Source organism: Haplochromis burtoni, unplaced genomic scaffold, assembly GCF_018398535.1.
Source record: "Haplochromis burtoni strain Fernald_Lab_line unplaced genomic scaffold, NCSU_Asbu1 Contig_338, whole genome shotgun sequence".
Lineage (NCBI taxonomy): Eukaryota > Metazoa > Chordata > Actinopteri > Cichliformes > Cichlidae > Haplochromis > Haplochromis burtoni.
The window spans coordinates 93,758-114,795 of NW_024582699.1; the positions used below are offsets into that span (position 1 = coordinate 93,758).

Consider the following 21,038-nt stretch of genomic DNA (forward strand, 5'->3'; position numbering starts at 1 on the left):
ATAGATAGATAGATAGATAGATAGATAGATAGATAGATAGATAGATAGATAGATAGATAGATAGATAGATAGATAGATAGATAGATAGATAGATAGATTGAAAAGTAGAGTCCAATGAATACAGCTTAGCCTTTGCCTATCCCTAAGTCTCCTCCAATGACCTTTACTGTTAAGATAAAGATAGCTCTTGGCACATACAGAGGGATGTGGAGGATTTGCAAAAGTGGACATTTATGAAAATCTTTCTTGAAGCCTGTCTTAGAAATCCTTCAGAGGCATGAAGGAAAGGGCAGTGAGTCAGTATATGGAGAAGACATACTGAGACTCTGATACGGATGGAGAAAATACCAGTCTATATGTGCATATGTAATGCAAAGTAAAAAGGAAGTCACAGGACTCTATTGAAGATTTTTTTCTCCTTTTTCTGTGGCACCATTGCTCTCTGCAGACATACAGCATAAATATGTTTGAGGAAAACTTTACTTGCGATTCAGTCAGCATATAAAAGATGATATTGAAGTCACCTTCTGTATTGACTTTAGTTAGTATATAAAGGAGTGTAAAACCTGCATGCAAGACAATACATTTTTTACTGCTCGACAGACACAAAATGAATGAGTGAATGCGATGAATGAGTTTGCAAAATGAATATGGTTAGTCTCTTTGAATTGAGAATTGCGTGCAACATCACCAGAGTTGGCTCAGTGTCTGGGAAAAATAAAAGTATGCTTTCATTGTGGGCCACATGATTCTGATTGTGTTTACACAGTTGTACAGTGTTTACTTAGGAACTTTTACAGTCATGCGGAAATTACTTTTTTTTTTTCTTTTTTTCAATTTAGACTTTGTGGTTTCTGACTAAATAAAGCTGTTGAGGGTATAACTAATTTTGCTTCAGGTTTTGGTGGTTATTTGTCACTATATGTGGTTTGAGGGATTGATTTTCTCCCTCCCACTACTCTGATGAAACTCCTCCTGGAGGTTCCTCTGGGAATTCATCTTGTGCTGATAACTTTGAGCTATCTTATCTGGTCACTGTTCAAACAAGAGTGAATTCTCAGATTTGCTTCAGGTGTTTGTCTCTCCAAGGGTCCATTTCTTCTTGTTTTTGTTTTCAAGGTTAAAGCCTGATTGATGTGGTTGATTTTTCCCAGTGCTGTTTTGTCCAGCCACGTTGAAGCGCTGTGATTGTTTAAGAACATAAAAACTCACCAGACTGTAGGATATACATTTTTTCTTAAGACATTGGCTGCTTTTTCCTCTTTTTCAGTCCAGCTCTTGTACCTGACCATTTACACATAAAACTGACCTATGAATCAACCCTGCATAAAAAGGGCATCTAACATAAGGGATTAACTTGTGTCACATTTTAAATTGTATATTAGCCAAAAATAGCATATCTCGGCAGGGTGTGCGGTGTATTCTTAAACAAATTTAAGGAAACTAAACAGAGGCTCTATCATAGTTCAGGTCTGCATTGCTGTGCTGTTGGTGGGCTTGTCACAATTGATGGAATCATCGATGCAGAAAACTACAGTCAATTCTTGATCCGACATGCAGCTTCATTTTTCAGCAGGGCAATGATCCCAAACACAATGCCAATGCAGTAAAAGCATACATGGATAGAAAAACACTATCAGAGCCCGGACCTCAACATTTCTGAAGCAGTGTGGGATCATCTCGACAGAGAACAGAACAAAAGGGAGCCAACAGCCAAAGAGGAGCTTTGAATGTCCTTCAAGAAGCCTGGAGAACTATTTCTTAAGACTACTTAAAGAAATTAGGAGAAAGCTTATCTAAGACAGTTGAGAATTTATTGAGGAACAAATTCAGATAAGCTTTCTTCTTCAAGCTTGTTGGAATTTTACTCACTCTATTTATGCCTTATATATAATTCCATGCATGTTTAAATATGTTGCAATATATTTTTGCAACTATTTCACATTTTCCACATTTTCCTATAAAGCTATGAAGGAGGGTAGGTTCAAGTCTTTTACACAATACTGTAGATACCCCACATTTTAGCTTAGAACTGTCATTGCAAGGGCGTTTTTTTGTGTAGTCTACATTAATTAATTTACCTTAACTATCGATAAAAAAGTAGATGTGAGAAATCTGTCAAAAGAAAAAGAAAAACAGAACCTGAATCCATTTTTTTCAGTTTTCTATCTACTAATTAAAAAAACTCAACAGCCTAAGAAAATCCTGCCTAGGATCTGTCCACGGGGCAGGGATTCTCAATTTGTCATGCTACTTTGAACTGTCAGGATTCGACTGCTGGTGCAAAGATCATAAACCAGTAAAACTTCAGAGCACAGGATGTGAATGAGGGTGACTAAGCGCACTGGAGGCCCCACACTAGTCTCTACACACTAGCCTGTAGTCAACACTATCTTATCTCATGAGAGGGCAAGTCTGGGCTGGCTAGTAGGGAAGCAGAGCCGCGTGGCTTCAGTGGGAAAAGTTCGCTAATTCTTAGAAAATGAACTTCTGAGTGAAACACGATCAACATATCTAGGTATCTTATCCTGATGTTTTGCTACTTGTTTAACTAGAGCAGCTGCATTTTATTGATGAATTCTTGTGACCACTCCAGACAGCTAGAAACTATAAACAATCTCTTTATTATTTCTGGTGACAACATGTAGTTTTTCAAAACTACACATTATCGCCATTTCTTCTCAAATGAATAAATGGAGAGAGCATGACCTCATGAAACGTTTCCTTGATTCTTTTATAAGCCTCCACCAATATGTAAGAGTGCAAGACCTGACCTGGAGCCATACAATCCATCAGTATTAGTCTTACACGGACTCTAGACTAAACACACTCTCATTACAGTTGCTGTGAGTGCCTGGAGGGCTCTTCCTCCACCCAAGTTTATTAACACAAGGCACAAGTACAATACAAAACTAGGTACCCGGGACTCTTACAGTAAACACTGCTTCGGTGCTGCTGGTACATAATTAAAGGATTTAAATAGACGGAGCTTATGGGGAATGGCATGGCAATATGATTACTGTAGAACGTACTGCACTGTGTAAGCCAGTGTTGCTCCAGGATGATGTAATCCCTTTCAGGTCATTTTGGGTTCCCTCTGCTTTGGGGATCAGATCTGCACTGTGAGCTGAGACAAGAGAGCTTTTATGCTTTTTTAAAAAAATTCTTTCACAGAATTCAAACAGTTGTCATCTCCATAGAGGCTGCGTATACGTAGCAAGCTAATAAAAGTCTAATTCAGATATCCCACATTCCTAAGTGAAAGAATTGCCTTAGTCACATAGTATTCAGTTACCATACTTGTGTTCTACACCCACACTGTTCCTCGTGTCTCTCTCTGGCTGCACTGAAAGATTATAGTCTCCCTGTGGAATTATTGCATGCTGGAGTGGTCGAGTATTTAAAGACGTGGTTGTTGAATTTGGTTATATCATCACTGATGAATGTAGCATGTGCATTTTTTATTTAAGGATAAGTAGCAATAACTACAAAGTCATTATACATCATAATTAAGTATGATTATAATAATTATTATTATTACAAATGTAAAATGCCATTTTGGCTGGTGTTTACCTTATGGTAATGTATATGACTCTGTAAAGTTACTCCTTAGGTAATATCCACCATACATCAAACATACACGTCAAATGCAATTTGGGGCACTTTAATTCTCGTAAAACTCGTTTGTGCACAGGTTCTTGTGCAGGAATATAAATTTACTTAACAAGACGCACTGACATGCTTCCGTAACTTGGGAGCTGTTGCAAAATAACTGTACGAAGGGTACCTACAGCTTTGGCCTCTGACTGTATTTGTGTATCCCTGTGACAAACATTTCCAGCAGAGTGCTCAAACGTCAGCTGTTTACATTCACGACATGATACTCAAGTTTCAAGTATCCGCCAAGTATCAGACCTTGAAAGACAGAGGCCACCTCAAGGAGGTCAACAAAGAACCTGACACCCTGGAGATACATTTGCATTGAGTCGAGAATGTAAAGCAACAACAAGGCATAAAATGGCCTTGGAGGAACCAAACACTCCAGTGGTAAAACAACTACCCACAAACTGCTGTGAGATTACCCTCATTGTCAAAGCTTTTCTTATCTTGAGAGAGAAAGACAGCATGATCTTTAAGGAATGAGACCACAGCGACAGACAGCCAGTAAAATGCACACAGGCAGCTGATACAACTTGTTTTAGTATCATCTCACAAGTTAAGATAACAAACTGGGTTGCGGTAAGTGGTATAAACTTACAAACAATAAATCGTCAGACTCATAAGCTGGATAATGCATGGCTAGAGATGACTCTGTGTCTGTGGGTGAAGTATATTCACTTGCACACTGCTGGAACTTGTTACATTATTTCTATGCATAACATCAGAGCAACATTAAGTGACTCCGCTGCACGGGCCTGAAAATACCAATTTACTGCACACCAATAAGCATTATAACCTGAGTTTATAGGATATCCAAGAGTACATTTGTCAAGTGAACAGTTAATTTGCGTTTTCCTGTGCTATGAAAACAAGCCCAGCTGCCCCACCGCCCGCTTTCAGGCCCCCACCACTTCTTTACCCCATTGTGAAGCCATCAGATAGTGGCTTCCAGGACTCCACACCTGTCTCAGGGCTATGCAGAGGAGATGGATCCATGCATTTTGAGCATCAGATAGCCTCTAGCAAGGGTTAGTATTGATCTAATGCTTCACTGGCCCTTTGTGAGAGCAGCAGCTGCTTTGGGGGGCTTTTAGATAAGCATTGCAAAGGGAATTGTTTCTCCTGAAACCCTCTTTCAATGTTCATACATGAAAACCATCACTTAATTCAACACTCCATCGCTTTGGAATAAAATGTCCTCTCCCTTGACACGCACGCACAAAAATCAGCAAATAAGCATTAAAGCATTTGCCTTTGGGGTATTGGAAAGGGTATTAGAAAGCAAACATGATAATGCAGCTTTTACTGTTTAATTATATGTAATCTCTAGAGTGAAAAAAAAACACGGCAAATTTCAGTGTCCCACAACTCTCTTCATTCTGATGACAGTCCCAGTCACTGAATGAGGCAGCTGGAATGGGTTTGTGTGGGGGGGGGTAATACCACTGGTGCATCTGTGTGAGACAGGCATGGCGATGAGACCCTCCCTAAGATGACTCACAGGCGGTATGAGCTGACACCAGCACCTCATTCACAGCCAATAATGAGCCATGCTAATGAGCAGGACAGCCGCCCTGCACGCTCATCATTAAGCAGTCTTGTGATTCATGTCCAGCATGGAACCATCATATAAAGAGACAGGGCTGGATATGTACCTATATATATATATATATATATATATATATATATATATATATATATATATATTATATAATATATATATATAATAAATATATATATTGTATACACAATTTCATTCAAATATTTGCAGTAACTGGCACAAATAAATCACACCTACACTTGAGGCAATGCCATGGGTTAATTTGACATAACCTCCTTCACCACATGTGAACTAATCAGAAGATCAAATACTGCTCAAATTAATTCAACAGAAAAAAACAGGCTGACAATAAAACATGCATGTGCGTGTGCCAACCCCATGAGACTCTGGCTCTGACACATATATCTGATAAGCTTAATCAGCAAGGGGTTGAATGCATCAGTCAGAGGTAGAAGCATTTCGAGTCACTGATAAAGCATTTCAGTCCTATCTCTGTCTAGGTAGACAGACACAGGGTTTGCCTCAGTGTTCCAAGGATGGAAAGGCAAGACGCCCTCTATCTTAGCATTTCTCTTCTTAGCCTTGTCTCTTTTCCCCCTGTGTGCCTCTTTTTCCCTATTTCTCTCCCTCTCTCCACTACCTTCTGTCTGCCTTTCTAGCTCCCTTTCTCTGTATCAGGAGAGACACTTCTTAAACCCCAGCTGGGGAAAATACGGTGGCTGGGTGGGGGGAGGGTTTCAAAAGGGTAAGTGATTGCCCTCTAGGGGACGAAGCAGAGAGAGAGAAAAAAGCAGGACGCCTTATCGCCCCAGCCTCCAATAGCACTGCTGGCTAGCACCTAGCGCCAAGGGGGAGGAAGAGGGTGGAGGGTGTGCAGGAGACGCCAGCTAGATGCTACTCTGCTTCTTGACACAGCAAACTCAGCGGGGAGCCTTCCATCTATCCCTGGCTGTATGGGCTCGATTCAAAGCTGTATACACTAATGTTACCATCTGAATAAGGGTTATTGATTCAATCGCATGTTTTATATGAGCATCTATTGAAAGGTTTTAATATATTATATTTATATATTATATATATATTATATATATATTATATATATATATATGATATATATATATATATATATATAATATATATATATATGGCATGCTTTTGTGTTTTACCGTCCAGATTACAGAAACCCAGTTTTACATAGTGTCAGCACAATTACATTAATTACTATTTATACGCATGACGTGTTTTTCTCTTATAACTGTATTTTTATCCGGTGGGGTCTATGTGATGCTGCAGGTGTTTAAAGCGCTCACACACTATAAACAGGATCTGTGAGGCAGAGTGTTCTACTGACCTATTTTCTTAATTCAAGCACAGACATGGAAACGCGCAGGAACGAGCCACGCCAAAACATGTGATAACACGTGGCCACTCAAAGCACACACAAAAAAAGTGTCAAACGTACAATGTTATACATAAAAAAATAAATTTAAAAAACAAAACTACAAAAAAACAAAGTCTTCCTCAAAAGCCATTAACGGCTACTAAAATGCATCCTTTTACAACAGACAAGCAGACGTACCGACGCATCCAGGCGCCTGCAACTGTGTCCAAGCGCCACCTTCAGTACTCAACCTAAGGAAGAAGAAGGGGAAAAAACAATCATACAGCCTACATCTTTTTCCTCAAGATACGTATGCAAAATTGTATTTGTTTTAAGAGCAACTTCTCACATTTTTTTAAAGTTAAAGTAAGGAAACAGACATATATCTTATGTGCGCTTTGGCGCATGACGCTCCTCTCAAGAGCGCATTTCGTTAACTGTGTGTTTAATATGCCTGTCTCGGCCGGCGTGTTGCCCCAGACGTTGTGTACCACAAATCCCCACCTCCACTCCAATGAGAGCGTCGGGAGGGAGGAATAGGGTTACGGGGAGTCTTGGATGGAGTCTGCTGGGCGGAGTGGAAGGGACGTGATTGGATGAGTGACTGTGACGCAGGGGACATGAAAAAGCTGATAACTAGTTAAGAAGGCAGTTTGTAACTCTGGAAAAAGAGTGCAGAGCTTGAGACACAATACGCAGAGGACGTGAACGAACCGGCGCAAAACACAGAGAGCTGAGCCGTCTTGGCAGTGTGGGGCCGTTAAGACACTGCAGCGTCCGGAAACAAAGTGACTTTGAAACAGGACAATGGTGCAGCACACGGACAACAGCGAGACGGATGGGAGCATGTCCAGGGAGGCTACCGATTCGGAGGAGAGTGAATTTATGGCATGCAGTCCGGTAGCGATAAACCCGGACTGGTGCAAAACAGCCACCGGTCACATCAAGAGACCCATGAATGCATTTATGGTGTGGTCCAAAATCGAGAGGAGAAAGATAATGGAGCAGTCACCGGACATGCACAACGCAGAGATTTCCAAGCGCCTGGGGAAGAGGTGGAAGATGCTCAAGGACAGCGAAAAGATCCCGTTTATCAGAGAAGCCGAGAGGCTGCGGCTAAAACACATGGCTGACTACCCCGACTACAAGTACAGACCGAAGAAAAAACCAAAGCTCGACAGTTCAAAATCATCAGCACCGTCTCCGGAGAAGTGCGGCAAGATTGCAAAGACTCCCAACAAGAAGAGTTCAAAGATAAAAACTAAGAGCGGCTCGAAATCCACGCACGGCTACGCGGAGGATTGCGTGTTTCCCAGCTTAAAAGTTGCAAAGACTGTAAAGAGTGAGCTCACCGATGAGGACGATGACGACGAGTACGAAGAGGACTACCGGATGGGGATTAAGCCGGGTGAGGAGGAGCGCCTGAGGCCGTACAATGTAGCCAAAGTTCCCGCTAGTCCAACTTTGAGCTCCTCGGCAGAGTCCGAGGGGACGAGTATGTACGAAGAGGTGCGGAACAACAACAGACTGTTTTACAGCATCAAAAACATTACCAAGCAAAGTACATTGCACGCTGCTTCCGTCTCACCAGCATCCTCCAGGTCGGTCTCCACATCCTCCTCCTCGTCCAGCATCAGCTCCTCTTCCGGCGACGACGCGGACGATTTGCTGTTTGACTTTAGTTTAAATTTCGCTCCCAGCGCCCCGGGCTCTGAGCTGGGCAACCCCAATTCAGGAAACCTCTCCCTGTCTCTTGTGGATAAGGACCTGGACTCGTTCAGTGAGGGCAGCCTGGGCTCTCACTTTGAATTCCCAGACTACTGCACGCCAGAACTCAGTGAGATGATTGCCGGGGACTGGCTGGAGGCGAACTTTTCCGACCTCGTCTTCACATACTGAAAAAAACAAAAAACAAAACCGAAAAAAACAGTTGAGCTAGTAATAACAGAGAAGGGAGATATGAAATTATATATGTCCTGGTCAAATTGTCCCCAGCCCTGCCTCCTGTGGGTTTTTTTCTTTTTTCTTAAGGGTCCTGGGGGGAGGTGGAGGACCAGGAGGCGAGGTGAGGTTTGAGGAATGAGATGCTTATGAAGCTGGTAGCAAAAAAAAAAAAAAAAAAAAAGCAAAGTCTGCAGACTTTTTTATCTGGCAGCATGACAGGGTTTTATGGATTGTTTTCCCTCGTAGGTCTGCATTTACTGTTCAGCTTAAAACGGACCACAAAGGGAAAATACATGAACTTCTATGCATCTTTTCCTCTTAAAACAACAACGACAACAACAACAAAAACTGCAGGGAGCTGAACACGGACTGTGTGGACTGTCTCAAAGCAAATCTGTGAACTGACAAATTGTTCAGGATGTTACTTTACAACGGTTTATGTAATTTTTTCTTAATGCCGCAAATGTTTGTTTGTTTTGTAACTGATTCCGTTTTACCTCCTGGTTTGGAAAAATTAAGCAGCCTAAACCTCTGCAGAATACAAGTGTGGAGGAAACATTTTGATACATAACAGACCTCATCTTTTTAAAAGAAAAGTAAGATATTTTCAGGCATATTTTTGTACAGTTGCAAAGGGAATGTTCTTACTGTGCTTTCAGTGAGTTTCAGGCACTTCTTCCCTTTATCATTTGTTTTTAGCATGCAAGGGAGTCCTGGTTTTAAGGATTAAGTTAAATTAAAACTTGCATCAAAAATGCCTTGTGATTTTAAACTAGGTTTTGTACAGTTGTAGAGCAGATTTGTTGAGTATTTGTAGACGATACAATGGCATCATGGGGAACACATACCTCAGAGCTGGAACTAGTTTCAAGATTGTATATGTACTGTAATATAGTAAAGTTAGGAGTTTATGTATATCATACTCGTGATATGTGGATGGGTCCCAATCGCAGGTGTGAAACTGGATTTTGGTATTTTTTATGGCACATACTGTTTTTCCCCCCTTCTCATTTTTTTGTGCAATATATACTCTTAAGATACAGACCATCAACAATTGTAGCAAGTGATGGAAAAACAGACTTGTGCACTGTCGACATCATTTCATGTTATGATGCTGAAGCCTGTCCAGGCAGGAAAATAAACAAATCAGCTGGAACTGATACAAAACAATTTAATATGGCCTCATGGTGTGATACATGCTATTGAAACACATTGATATCGCAATTTGAATGTTATTTGACGCATGATATCAGATAATGGGCATATCTGACACCAAACATCTTAAACCTGACTGCAAATTAGGGAATAAAATCATACTAACTCCAAAAGGGCATAGTCTCATACAGTGGTGGTCTGGCATTTTTAACAAGCAAGCAAAAAAAGAACATTCCATAGTCCTGTTTCATGAAATGAAACTTTATTTTAAAACTGAAGACTGCCTTCTTTTTTTAAAACATTAACCATAAACCTGTATTTTTTATTTCTTGCACTTAAAAAAAGCAGATATTGTTTATTTTTATGTGGGTCTTACATATGAAGTTTGTTTGATAAAAAAAAAAAGTTTTGGAATATGACCTAATTATATGCCAAAACATTTTGTTGGGAAGTTCTAGGCAGTAGTTACTTCACATTCCAAGTGTGAATCTGTCTCTGACTCATCTTTTAATAAATAAGTACCTACCACCATCGACTGTCCTTTCAGTTTGTGAATATATGTACACAGATGTGTTATTTGTTGCGTTTGAAAAGGATGTGATGACGGAATGATGCCTATCTTGTATTTAGGCGGATTCTTTAAATGGATGGGCTCAAACTACCATGTGAATTCACATTTAATAAAAAGAAAAAAGGAAAAACACTTTTAAACTGCAGCGTTGAGGTGCTTTTCTATTCGTCTTCTTTTTCAAATGTGTTGTTTTTTGGATTTTTTTGGCTGTACTTTCTTTCTCTACACCTCCTTGATAATGGACACTGCGGCTTTAAGAAATTGAATTGCCCGCGTGCTTGCGCCGAGCGATGTGATTGGTGGGCTTGGTGGTCCCCTTGGAAACTGAGCTGGAAACAGGAGCGGCTCCTCTCTGCATGTGGGAGCTCTCAGTCTGTCTGGCTTTCATTCAGAAAACTAGCATACTGCCCAGCAAAGAGCAGCATGAAAAGTGTATGAAAGGAAGGATCTGTGGCATATGCAGCTCAGGGATAAACAATGGCACTTGCACTTAGCGTTTAATCTTTGGAAAAAATCAGGAAGAATATAAATCTTATGTAAAAGAAAACTTTAAAGGGCAACTAAGACCACAAATTCTTCATTTTGTCACTAGTTAAATGTGCATAAGGGGCACACAGTTAGCAGATCACTGTGAATAGTAAAGATGGTTAAAAAATAATCCCAGTGGTTGTCAGTGGAGGGTTTTCTTTCTACCCACTTATTGTCTGATTTCCTGTTTGGGCAGTAAATAAATAAAATACATGGGACAAAAACAAAAAGGGGAAAAAATAGAATGAGATGATTTCTTTAAAACTGGCACAGATCTGTATGTAGCACACACTTATATCACTGATTTTAATTATTTAACTGTTTATCACCAGAGCAGATTAAATACAAAATCTTAGTCCTTGATTCCGCTGTATTTTCTTTTCTCTGAACAATAGATCTCAGCTATGTATGATGTAATATAAATGAAGCATTAGCCCTATAACAACAAATCTTTTAGAGTGATTGCATCGCTCCAGTGTTGTGCGAGGACAACAGATGCTGCCTTTTGTCTTGTCTGGGGCCAGATTAGAGCGACCAATCTTTCACGCATTATATATAAAGAACCAAAGGCCTTGGCCACTGAGAAATTTGTGTTCATTAAAGCAATAGCATCTCATGATGAATATTTGCCTTGCACTGCTGCCCAGGTACTAGCCTCCTCCATTAGGTCAGTTTGCAAATCTGTAATAAAACATTTATCTGGCTATTACTTTACCTGACCTATTGGTCAAAGTTGCTAATGGGTTTCAGAGCTATTCCCAATAGAATCTCCACATTGATTTTGTGTTCCTCTGAAATATCTGCTCAAGGCTAAAGCCACTGGTACACGTTGAAATGAAATTAGTGACCCGCGGAAATTTCCTTCTATTTCCTCCTTAAATAAATAAATGGAAATCGAAATTGTTTGGGAGACACTGAGTGAAATACTGTCTTCCAAGGAATTCAGCTCTACACTCCGCCCCAGATGGTCCTATTGTGGTGACGAAAAAGTAATTTCCAATCCCACGAGTGCTGAAATCATTCATATAACCTGCAATATCACAGACACACACAGTACGTGACACCTATATAAAGTCCCTGCTGCAGAGCTTGGGGAGGGGGCTGGAGGTAAAGCTCTTAGTTTGCGAATGATCATCTAATATATGTCTGCAATGTCACAGTGCTCAAGGATGAAACTCTGCTCTCTATTTCATCCTAATCATGTTAAATCCAGTAACAATAAGGCATGTTATGATTTCTTCACATCTTTTTCCCCCTTTCTCTCTCTCTCTCTCTCTCTTCCTCTCGCCAGTGCGCTCAGAGGCATTACATCACTGCTTAGTCTGCGCCGCCGCTCAGTAAGATTCCATGTTGTGTCATCGTTGATCCACATGTGCTCCTCTTGCCCCAGCGGGAGGCTAGCTGATATTGCTGTGGGAATACTGATATATGCTCTCCTAGCTGGAGGTTTCATCACAACAATAACATCTCAGCTCGCCCAAATTTAAACCAGTTTACTGATTGTTGATTGTTAAGTGGGCAGGATTTATTCTATCAGCTGAAGATCTCCTGTTTTGTGATGAAGATTGTGTTGACACCAGTTTTGGCCAAGTAAGGCCCCCACCCCCCCTCCCACCTCCCCCTGCTATGTTATACAAGCATGTCATGCTGTTTCACACTGCCAGTGCTTTACAGGTCCTGCGAGGTGTGTGACAGAGCACTGAAATGACACACCAGCAGTCGGTCTCTTGTGTAACTGCAATATAACCCAAAATGGGGGAAAAAACAAAACAAAATAAAGCTATTTGAACCATAAATAGCATTAATTATCTTGTGAATATATATGAGAAAACAAGATGTTTATTACTCAGATGTCTATATACCATGAAATCTTAGACGCAATGACCTTATGAGTACTTATTCCTAATGTTGTGTGGTTCCCTTGCTGATAGTCAGGGAAAATGTGTCTGTAAAATTGCCTGCCTGAGCAACAGTGTAGTCCCTGTGTCCTCTGCTCCAGTCTTGGCCTGGGGCGACTCCTGCTGCTGTTGATGGCTATCCATTTGCTCTGCCCTCTCTAAGGATGGGAGGGAGGCAGAGAGGGAGCATCGGCCCCATCTGCCGCGCTGATATTTACTATCCCCTCACATTTGTGAGAAGTGGGGGTGGCAAAGGCCCAATTCCCTCATGGTGTTTTAGCACTCTGGCAGATACACACATGTGCATACAGGAAGAGAGAGATCAGAGGCAAATGGAAAGAGTTAAAAAAAAAGAAGTGCTGTTCATATAAAACAGAGTTAAATTCTGATTTAACCTGATGTGGCTTGGATGCAAAAAAGACGACATAATGGATGAGTGTAAACAGAAACAAGAAACCTGCTCAGCATTCCATTCACAGCATCATTGCATGCAGTTTTTCACGATTTAGCAAGAGGCGAAGAGACACTGAAAAGAAGTTTGAGGGAGGCGCTGCACTGAAAGCAGACACAGCAGGTTGCCATGAGCAGTTTAAGCTGGCAGCACTATTGTCCCGGCGCTACAAAAAACAAACAGTTCAATCACTCCTCCCAGAATCTGCTCTGACACCTGGTAAGATCTCATCGCGAGAAGGTCGCATGTTTTGTGTGGAGCTGCTGGAGGTCACACATCACTCACTTGAATTATCTGGTGAGAGGGCAGGAACTCAGCCGCACACCTGCTTCTTCTTCTTTCTTTTTTTTTTAAACCCAAAGCCCGTGAGTATTGCTCTAAATGAATGGACTTTTCTGGATGTGCGCTTTGCAGATTTAGATGGCGGGCAAACATTCTGTTTGCATCACTCAGCGTGTGAGGGAAAATAAATGGAGCCGTTTTTCATTTAAAAAAGAAAAAAGAAAAAGGAAAAAAAATGCCACAATAATGGGCCCGGTGTAATTACAGTCAACTCGTAATGACATCTAGCTCTGTTTAGAGTGCAATCACACAAGTCTGTTGGCCTGATTGTGGTCAGTTCAGGATTTACATAATCTTGTTTGGAATTAATTGTGACTCCACGCTAGATATTTATCTTACGGCTTTACGGCAGCTGCAGAGCCCCTTGCACTTCCATTAAGAAAAAGGTCATAAACCCCCTACAGTCTAAAGGACTCATAATATATGCAGAATTTTTAAATTGAAATCATACTTTAATCGAGATTGGGTTGTATTGGTGTGTTTTTTATTAAGCACATACATTTGGTGTAGTCTTTATTGCTTTGGATAATTCAGTAGTCCATACATGTTTGCTGTAAAAGTTGCCGTCAAGCCGCTGGTGCTGTTGCTAATCAGATGAACTGAATCTTGTATTATTAAAGCTCAGCGCTCCTCTATTACATGTGTGTGCCTGAAGAGGAAAGTCCACATGGGCTTTCTGCCCAAATGCCTGGACTAAGACTGCAGTATTGCCTCTTTCATTGTTTTTGGTGTTGGTGATTGCTTTTAAGCGTGAGCATTTGGCTGTAAGTGATCTTGCAATGCATTATTTTTTTCCTTGTTTTTTTTTTTTTTGGATTAGCAATAAAGATAAAACTTGAAATGCAATTACCGGTGAGCACAATGAGGAAGATTTTATTTATGGCACTTGGTTCTCTGGCTGTAATAAAACTGAGTTTAAGAAAGGTACCCTGCTCTCCTGGAACTCTTCATTTTAATGATACCAACAACAGACATTCATGACCGCCTACCTTCCCACCACAGGATTAAGTCAGGCAGTCATCTAGATTCTAAACTGCAGCCCAAGGTTAGCCCATGCAATTTCCCCCTAAAGCTAGAGCACAGCCAGCAGTTGGTCATTCATATGCATCTGAAATCTAATACCCTGCTGCTGTGCCCCACAGCGGCCCCACCTTTCCTGACTCACCAGTGAACCTCGACTCCTCCAGCGCACTCTGACCATTATACACCCTCCCTGTCTTTCGTTCTTGCCCTCCCCCTGTCTGAGTCTATTTGCATGTTGCCCAGGTTACACTGTCACCCCCACCCCCACCCAACCCCACCCGTGCACCCCCACCCCAATAGTTAGACTCAACACAGGGTTTCATTTGATAGTCTTTGCTGCTTCAGTAAATAATTAGCCACTGAATCCTCTGGGGGCCCTACACAGGAAGCATGGCTTGCTTAACAGGGGGGCTAAGGTTCTAATGACTGCTTTCCTACAAGGTTTCTGATAGCAAGCATCATGCTGCTGTGTGGACAACAAGAAACAGAATATACCCACCAAATATTAATTCTAAATGTGAATCTGAATGAAGGCTATACGATTATTTTAAATCTTTTGCCTATATTGGGAAATACTCTGCTTACCTTTTTAGGTTTGCTTAAGCAGAAGAATTTTCTTGAAAAAAAATGTTTTTGGGAAGTTTGCGGAATTAAATGTCATTATGTTAACAAATCAGCCAAATTAATATGCTGATGTACACGTCACTTCACTGAGATGGTGGAAACAACACCACCGTGCTGCGAAGTTCAACATAAACTTTCGTTCCAAATGACAGCAGCTACTTGAGCTCTATTACTTTCAATAATCTCATCATTGTGGTAAAGCAAAGCATATTTTACCAAACTAGAAATATCAAACAATTGCTAGATGGATGCTTAACCTCAATGATTTGCAGAGCAGATACTCACGCAAAGTAATTCCCCATCAGGATTGCTTCTATTTAAAAAAATGACAACTCCTGCCAAAAAATCCATTAACCGCATATAGATTTTAATGGTTCTGTCCAACTATAGATGCAGCGACAACTTTAGATGTTATTTCAAGAGATCAGTGTGCCCATACCTGAGTGGGACTTGAAAACTTTCCTCCCTCCATGTCCTCCTGTGCATGTTGAACCCCAGAAAGGGCAAAACCAATCATGTTGCTGAATAATTAATACATATGTGTATGAACAATTCATATGCATCAAGCTGAATGTACAGTAGTCTATATCCATTATGGAGAAATGGCTGCGTTCATAAAAAATACAGCACACCATAAGCTACCTCTCGAAGACTGTCGGGGAACGAGCTAATAAATCTAGTTCCCTGAGATTTACTTCTGTGAATTAAGCACAAATTTGGCAGCTCCCACCTCTTGTAACAGGATTTGTAGTTTGATTTTGTTGGCTCTGCGACGCTCCCATCACAACGCAGACTTTGAGGCTTAGAAGCATGCGGTCTCCTCAAGATGACAAGCGAGACCGTGTAGAAATGCACTGTTTGGGCTAATGGCACAATCGCAGTGCACACAACCTCTGTGGGAGGTTATGCGTGGCCGTAGATTGTTGTTGTAGCCAGTGGGGAGTGGAGAAGTAGTGTCTGAAGAGATGTGACAAGTAACCCCGCCAGTGATACGCACAAATACACTCACACACACATGTATACACACACACACCTTCTTTCTGTGGTCAGAGTTATTCATTTTGTTGAGCACCTCAGCCGCCAGCGGAGAAACGCTGTCACTGGGTTATTACAAATACCCACAAGCAGTTGCGAATGTCCTCACAGATACAGGACAGAGAGAGAGACGTGGGCCTGCATACCACTGCCTGACTGCTGCTGTTTGCTGGTGTTCTGAATGACCTAGTTCCCCCTTTCGGATAATTCATACCTCACAAAACCATGACACCACAGAATACTTATTTTGTGTCATATATCAAAAGACTGAAAATGACAAACATACTGTACCATCACTAGTTCTATTTAACACACTAAAATCACCCACAATTACATGCTTATGTTCCTTTTTCATGTATGCAACTGACTCGTCCATATATACCTTATGTATGCAACACTGAATACTTCACTGAGTATACATATTTATTCATGCATTCCACACTGCTAGTAAATAAACTGAGTTTTGCTGTTCGGACATGACTCACGCACTGAATCTCGGCTTCTTTACATGTAAGGTCTCTATGTTACTCACCTCTGTGGCGGGACTGTCATTTGCCATTTTTACAGAGTGGTATGATTAGGGACACCGCTGTGATCAAAAGAGGGCTACCGGCTGATTTTCAAAACCACACGTTATAGTGCAAATATATATCAAAGGGAACAGGCTGCATGGGTCTGTGTGATATGTCCAAAATGATTTAAACATGCTACGACCATGTTTAAGCCTCAAGCGAACATATTTTAACAGAATAACAAGGTGTTGCTGCCTCTGTGTCTTCATATAGAAGTCTGGGAGAGTTAAAAAGACATGAAAAAAATAAAGAGAAAATCAAAATTGGTATGGAGGGGGAAAGAGAGAGTAACCAAAATAAATAAATAAATCTGAGGCTGCTATCCAATGAATTATTAAACTCCCTGTTACAGATTTCCCAATTAGAAGGGGTAATCCAGTAATTAACCCAAGGACCAGCTGGCTGGTACAGTATATCACTGAAACGTACTGTCTAATCCCTCTACCAGTATTACTGTGAGCTGCAAATTTCCCTTGCAGCTCACAATAAGAAAAAAAAAACCCCACCTCACTAATAATCCCATTAGGCTTCGTTATAGAAATACTCTACTCATCTTTTAACTGCCAGCCTCAACTATGTAATGGCTGTGTTTTTAAAGCAATTTGGTCAGTGGTGACAGAAACCTGCTTACTGGTGAAAAGTTAATGACACTGAAAGCCAATACTGTATCCTGACCACTTAGCTCTGCCATTTGACAGAATTTGTCATAACACAGTTCCTTATTTTCAAAAAGAAACTGATGAATTTCATGTTTATCTTCTTTGCACTTAACTCTAATTTTACAAAAACGGCAAAAGAGAAAAAAAAAGCCTCTTACCAGTATGCCCGGACAGAAAACTACAGGATTATTAGTGCGCAGGGCTCAATCGTGGATTATAGAGACCTAAATTGTGTTTAAATAGAGATACAAGGCTGGCTGAACAGTCACAATATCAGATTTTGTTGATTTAATCCATTTTCAATGAGGCACCTGGCTCGTTTCAGTCGTGATAGGGTCCCCTATCATATTGCATGACTGAAACCTCATACTGTAGATTTCTCAAATCAGTTCAGCCTAAAACCCAAATAGTCCAAGCCTATTACACCACCACATCCTTGCCTCTCCCTTTCCTACAACTTCTGCAACCCTCTGCATCATCCATCCAAGCCAAACCACCTTTATGGCCACATTTCTGCAAAGTGTGCTGCTTTGATTTGCTTTGGCATTCCTGTCCTTATTCATCCAGTGGGGCTGTGAGCTGGAATAATTAGGAGAACGCCATAAGGGCCCTACCACCTGACAAGTGATCAACAAACAATGATTTATGAGACCATCTCGTATCAGGGGATGACCATTGATTTAAACACACAAAGAAAACACACATTTACGCATGGACACGTGCACACACGCGCACCACTTATGAAACAGATGACCAGACACATAAATCAGACTCAGCATCCTTATATTTCAGGATCTGCTGTTTTATGCTGACCTATCTTATTTATCCTTCGTTCGCTTTAATAAACACCCAAAACTCATAAGCTCAGAATTGATATGGATTTCATAAGTGATCTGACTGGCAACATCGAGAGCTGCTGAAATTCCCTTGAAAGCTTGAATGAACCTCCCGCAAATCAATTTTGTCACTCTTTTATGACAAAAATGCTGATTCCACTTTTTTCTTCGAGGTTTTTTTACTGCCTGGAAAAAGTACAACTACACTGCAATATCTATATGTTGCTGTATGGAATTAGCGCAGTAGATCACATTGGCCTGTCTGTTGTTTTGGCATGCCTAGGTAAGATTTCTTGACAGACAACTTGCATACTGTGTTTTATTACCCTGCCAGCTGCACGGTCATTGTATATCGCTCTTCCTGCGAACGCACAGGATCATATTTCTATGTGTACTGCAAAGCGGCGGCTTCAGATACTGATTAATGAGTAATGAAATAGCTTTTAGTTATTACAGGATGAAAATATTAATATGAGAGATGCTGAGTGAGAAGAAGGGTGCCTTTATTATGTTACCAGTCTGCTTCATCATCTCATAGATTTGTCTTAGGTTCACAGCATCAGTCAGATTAAGAAGCCATATTACTCATCAAATGTTAAGTGAGCCTGGTCCTATTAGATGCGGTAGAGGCTGTCATCATCATACAAGACTCCTTTTAGCAACTCAGTAAATCTAAGTCTACATTCATTTTGTGCTTTTGATATACTGTCATGGGCAACATTTCCAAAATAGTTAATTAATAGTCAGTAATGGGCTTCTGACTGTTATAGATTCAGTCGTTTACTGTTGGGACTGGGAAATAATTGCTGTTTTTTACAAGTGTACGCCATATGCTATGTGCCTAGAGACGCTGCGCAACGTGTTGATGAACTGTGCATTATTGTCTTTCCTACCACAGATTGATCAGAGCTGCAGTCAGGTCAATATGTGTCTAAACATGACTTTAATAAGGTGACTGCACAGACACTACTGCAATACCACAAAATGTGGGAAACAGAGAAATCTGTGCACATGTAACAGAGTGACAGAGATAGTCTACAGCTTTAGTGCTTTCTCCCTCATTCTTCCTCCACCACCGGTGTGAAGTGATCACAACGCGCACTGTTATGGTCACTGCAGTTATACTGTTATTAGCGATTGTTGTCAGTCAGAGGCAACAGATCAAAAAGAGTGAATCCATATTGATTAACCGAGCCGAGCTCTCACACACTGGCAGAATTTGCGCTATGTACATGATGATTGACTCCTCCTTTGCTTTCCCTTGCACTGTGGCAATGGGATAATTGAGCATCCACCATGAATCCAGAATTAGAGATTCATGTGTCTCACCCCACCTCTCCTTTTCTGTGTTACATTCAGCTGGCAGATGATTGAAAGGCCTCCGGTGTCCCCCCTGCTCTATGTGGATAAGCAGTTTTCATATGAAACATCAATACTTGAATGGATAGACAGTTTTATCCATTGATTAAACACTGAGTGAATGCGCAAGTACTCACCCTTGCAAAGACTGACGCCCATGCAAGCAGATTCCCCCTCTCCATTTTTGTGATTTAGGGCACATTTGTGCAATGGTTTCTAAGTGGAGTGTCATTACTTCACCTCACCATATTTGCAAGGGCATAATCAATAACTTCATTTGAGCACTGATATGTGTGGACTGAGAATCGTGGTAGTGGGGACCGCAGTGTTTCTCCCCCTTGGAGAACTGTTTGAAAATAGCCCTGTGAACATTGATAAAGCAATGACAAATGGGGATTATGGTATGACAGGTCAAAAACTGCCACTTGAAATTTTTTAATCAATCTCTATTCCCTTCATTTTGCTGTGTGAACTGTGATGTTTCATTCATTGTTTTCACTTTTAGACTGATTAAACAACATACATATTATTTTAAGGATAAAAATCCACTTTTCCAAATCCCATGCATTGCATAATTTGAATTGTATTAATCCAAATACACAAGGATTTAACGGACACTTGCACACCTGCAGCGTCTGGTCAAATAGGATGCTTATTGGAGTAGGGATCTCATTCAGATGGTCATTAGACAATCAAATGAGAATAATCTGCCAGGATCTCTATTACGAGGAAGCCAATTCTCCTGGTGCGTCAATGGCCTTTCAGAGTATTACCAGGTGTGTGGCTCATATACTGATTGCTCATTTGTGCCTGGGAGAGATCACTATATATGAATGCCCTTTATGATTTAAATGCCAGTGGGAAAAGTACTGTTCGTCAATATGGAATTGAAAGGGTAAAACAAGCGCAAGCGCTTCCTGGATTTCATTCATGGCTTTCATTATGAAGTGACACAGTGACATGACATGTTTTTTTAAAGTGTACAAGTTGCTGATTAGATCATAAACTACTATCGATTTAAGACACCCCATATTTGTAAGTGACTCGCATATGTAATATTATTTTTATTTTTGTCCTTTGTTGTCTTCAGTATATTTTTTATTTAATGCACTGTTATGGCCTTAGGCTCTGGTGTGTGCTGGTGTTCTGTGTTGCAGAAGTTTCATGGGTGGAGATTCAGGAGGAAATGCACAACACCTGGCCTGTATTTTCCTTGGATATTTAAAACTCTAGGCCTGTTGGTCTCTACTGTTACTGGTCTGCTCCAGTCCTTTCATGGTGTCTGCATTGTCTCGATGCCTCTATGCCCCACTTTGGTTCTTTCGTATAAGTTATCTTAATTTGCTCGTTAAGTCACACATACTTGCCAACCTATGTTGTTTATGCTTCAGCATGAAATTTACACTGTAGCCATGTTGTAACTGCAAACACCTCTGAAA

The 21,038-nt window shown here is 40.8% G+C and overlaps 1 protein-coding gene across 1 annotated transcript; it reads left to right on the top strand.

Annotated features, from left to right (window-relative positions):
• The first annotated feature begins 7,238 nt into the window (after nt 1–7,238).
• Nucleotides 7,239–10,417, top strand: sox11a (SRY-box transcription factor 11a). Its single transcript, XM_005942333.3, has one exon. It carries the CDS (start codon nt 7,410–7,412, stop codon nt 8,499–8,501), a length of 1,092 nt encoding a protein of 363 aa, XP_005942395.1. The 5' UTR covers nt 7,239–7,409; the 3' UTR covers nt 8,502–10,417.
• Nucleotides 10,418–21,038: the final 10,621 nt, after the last annotated feature.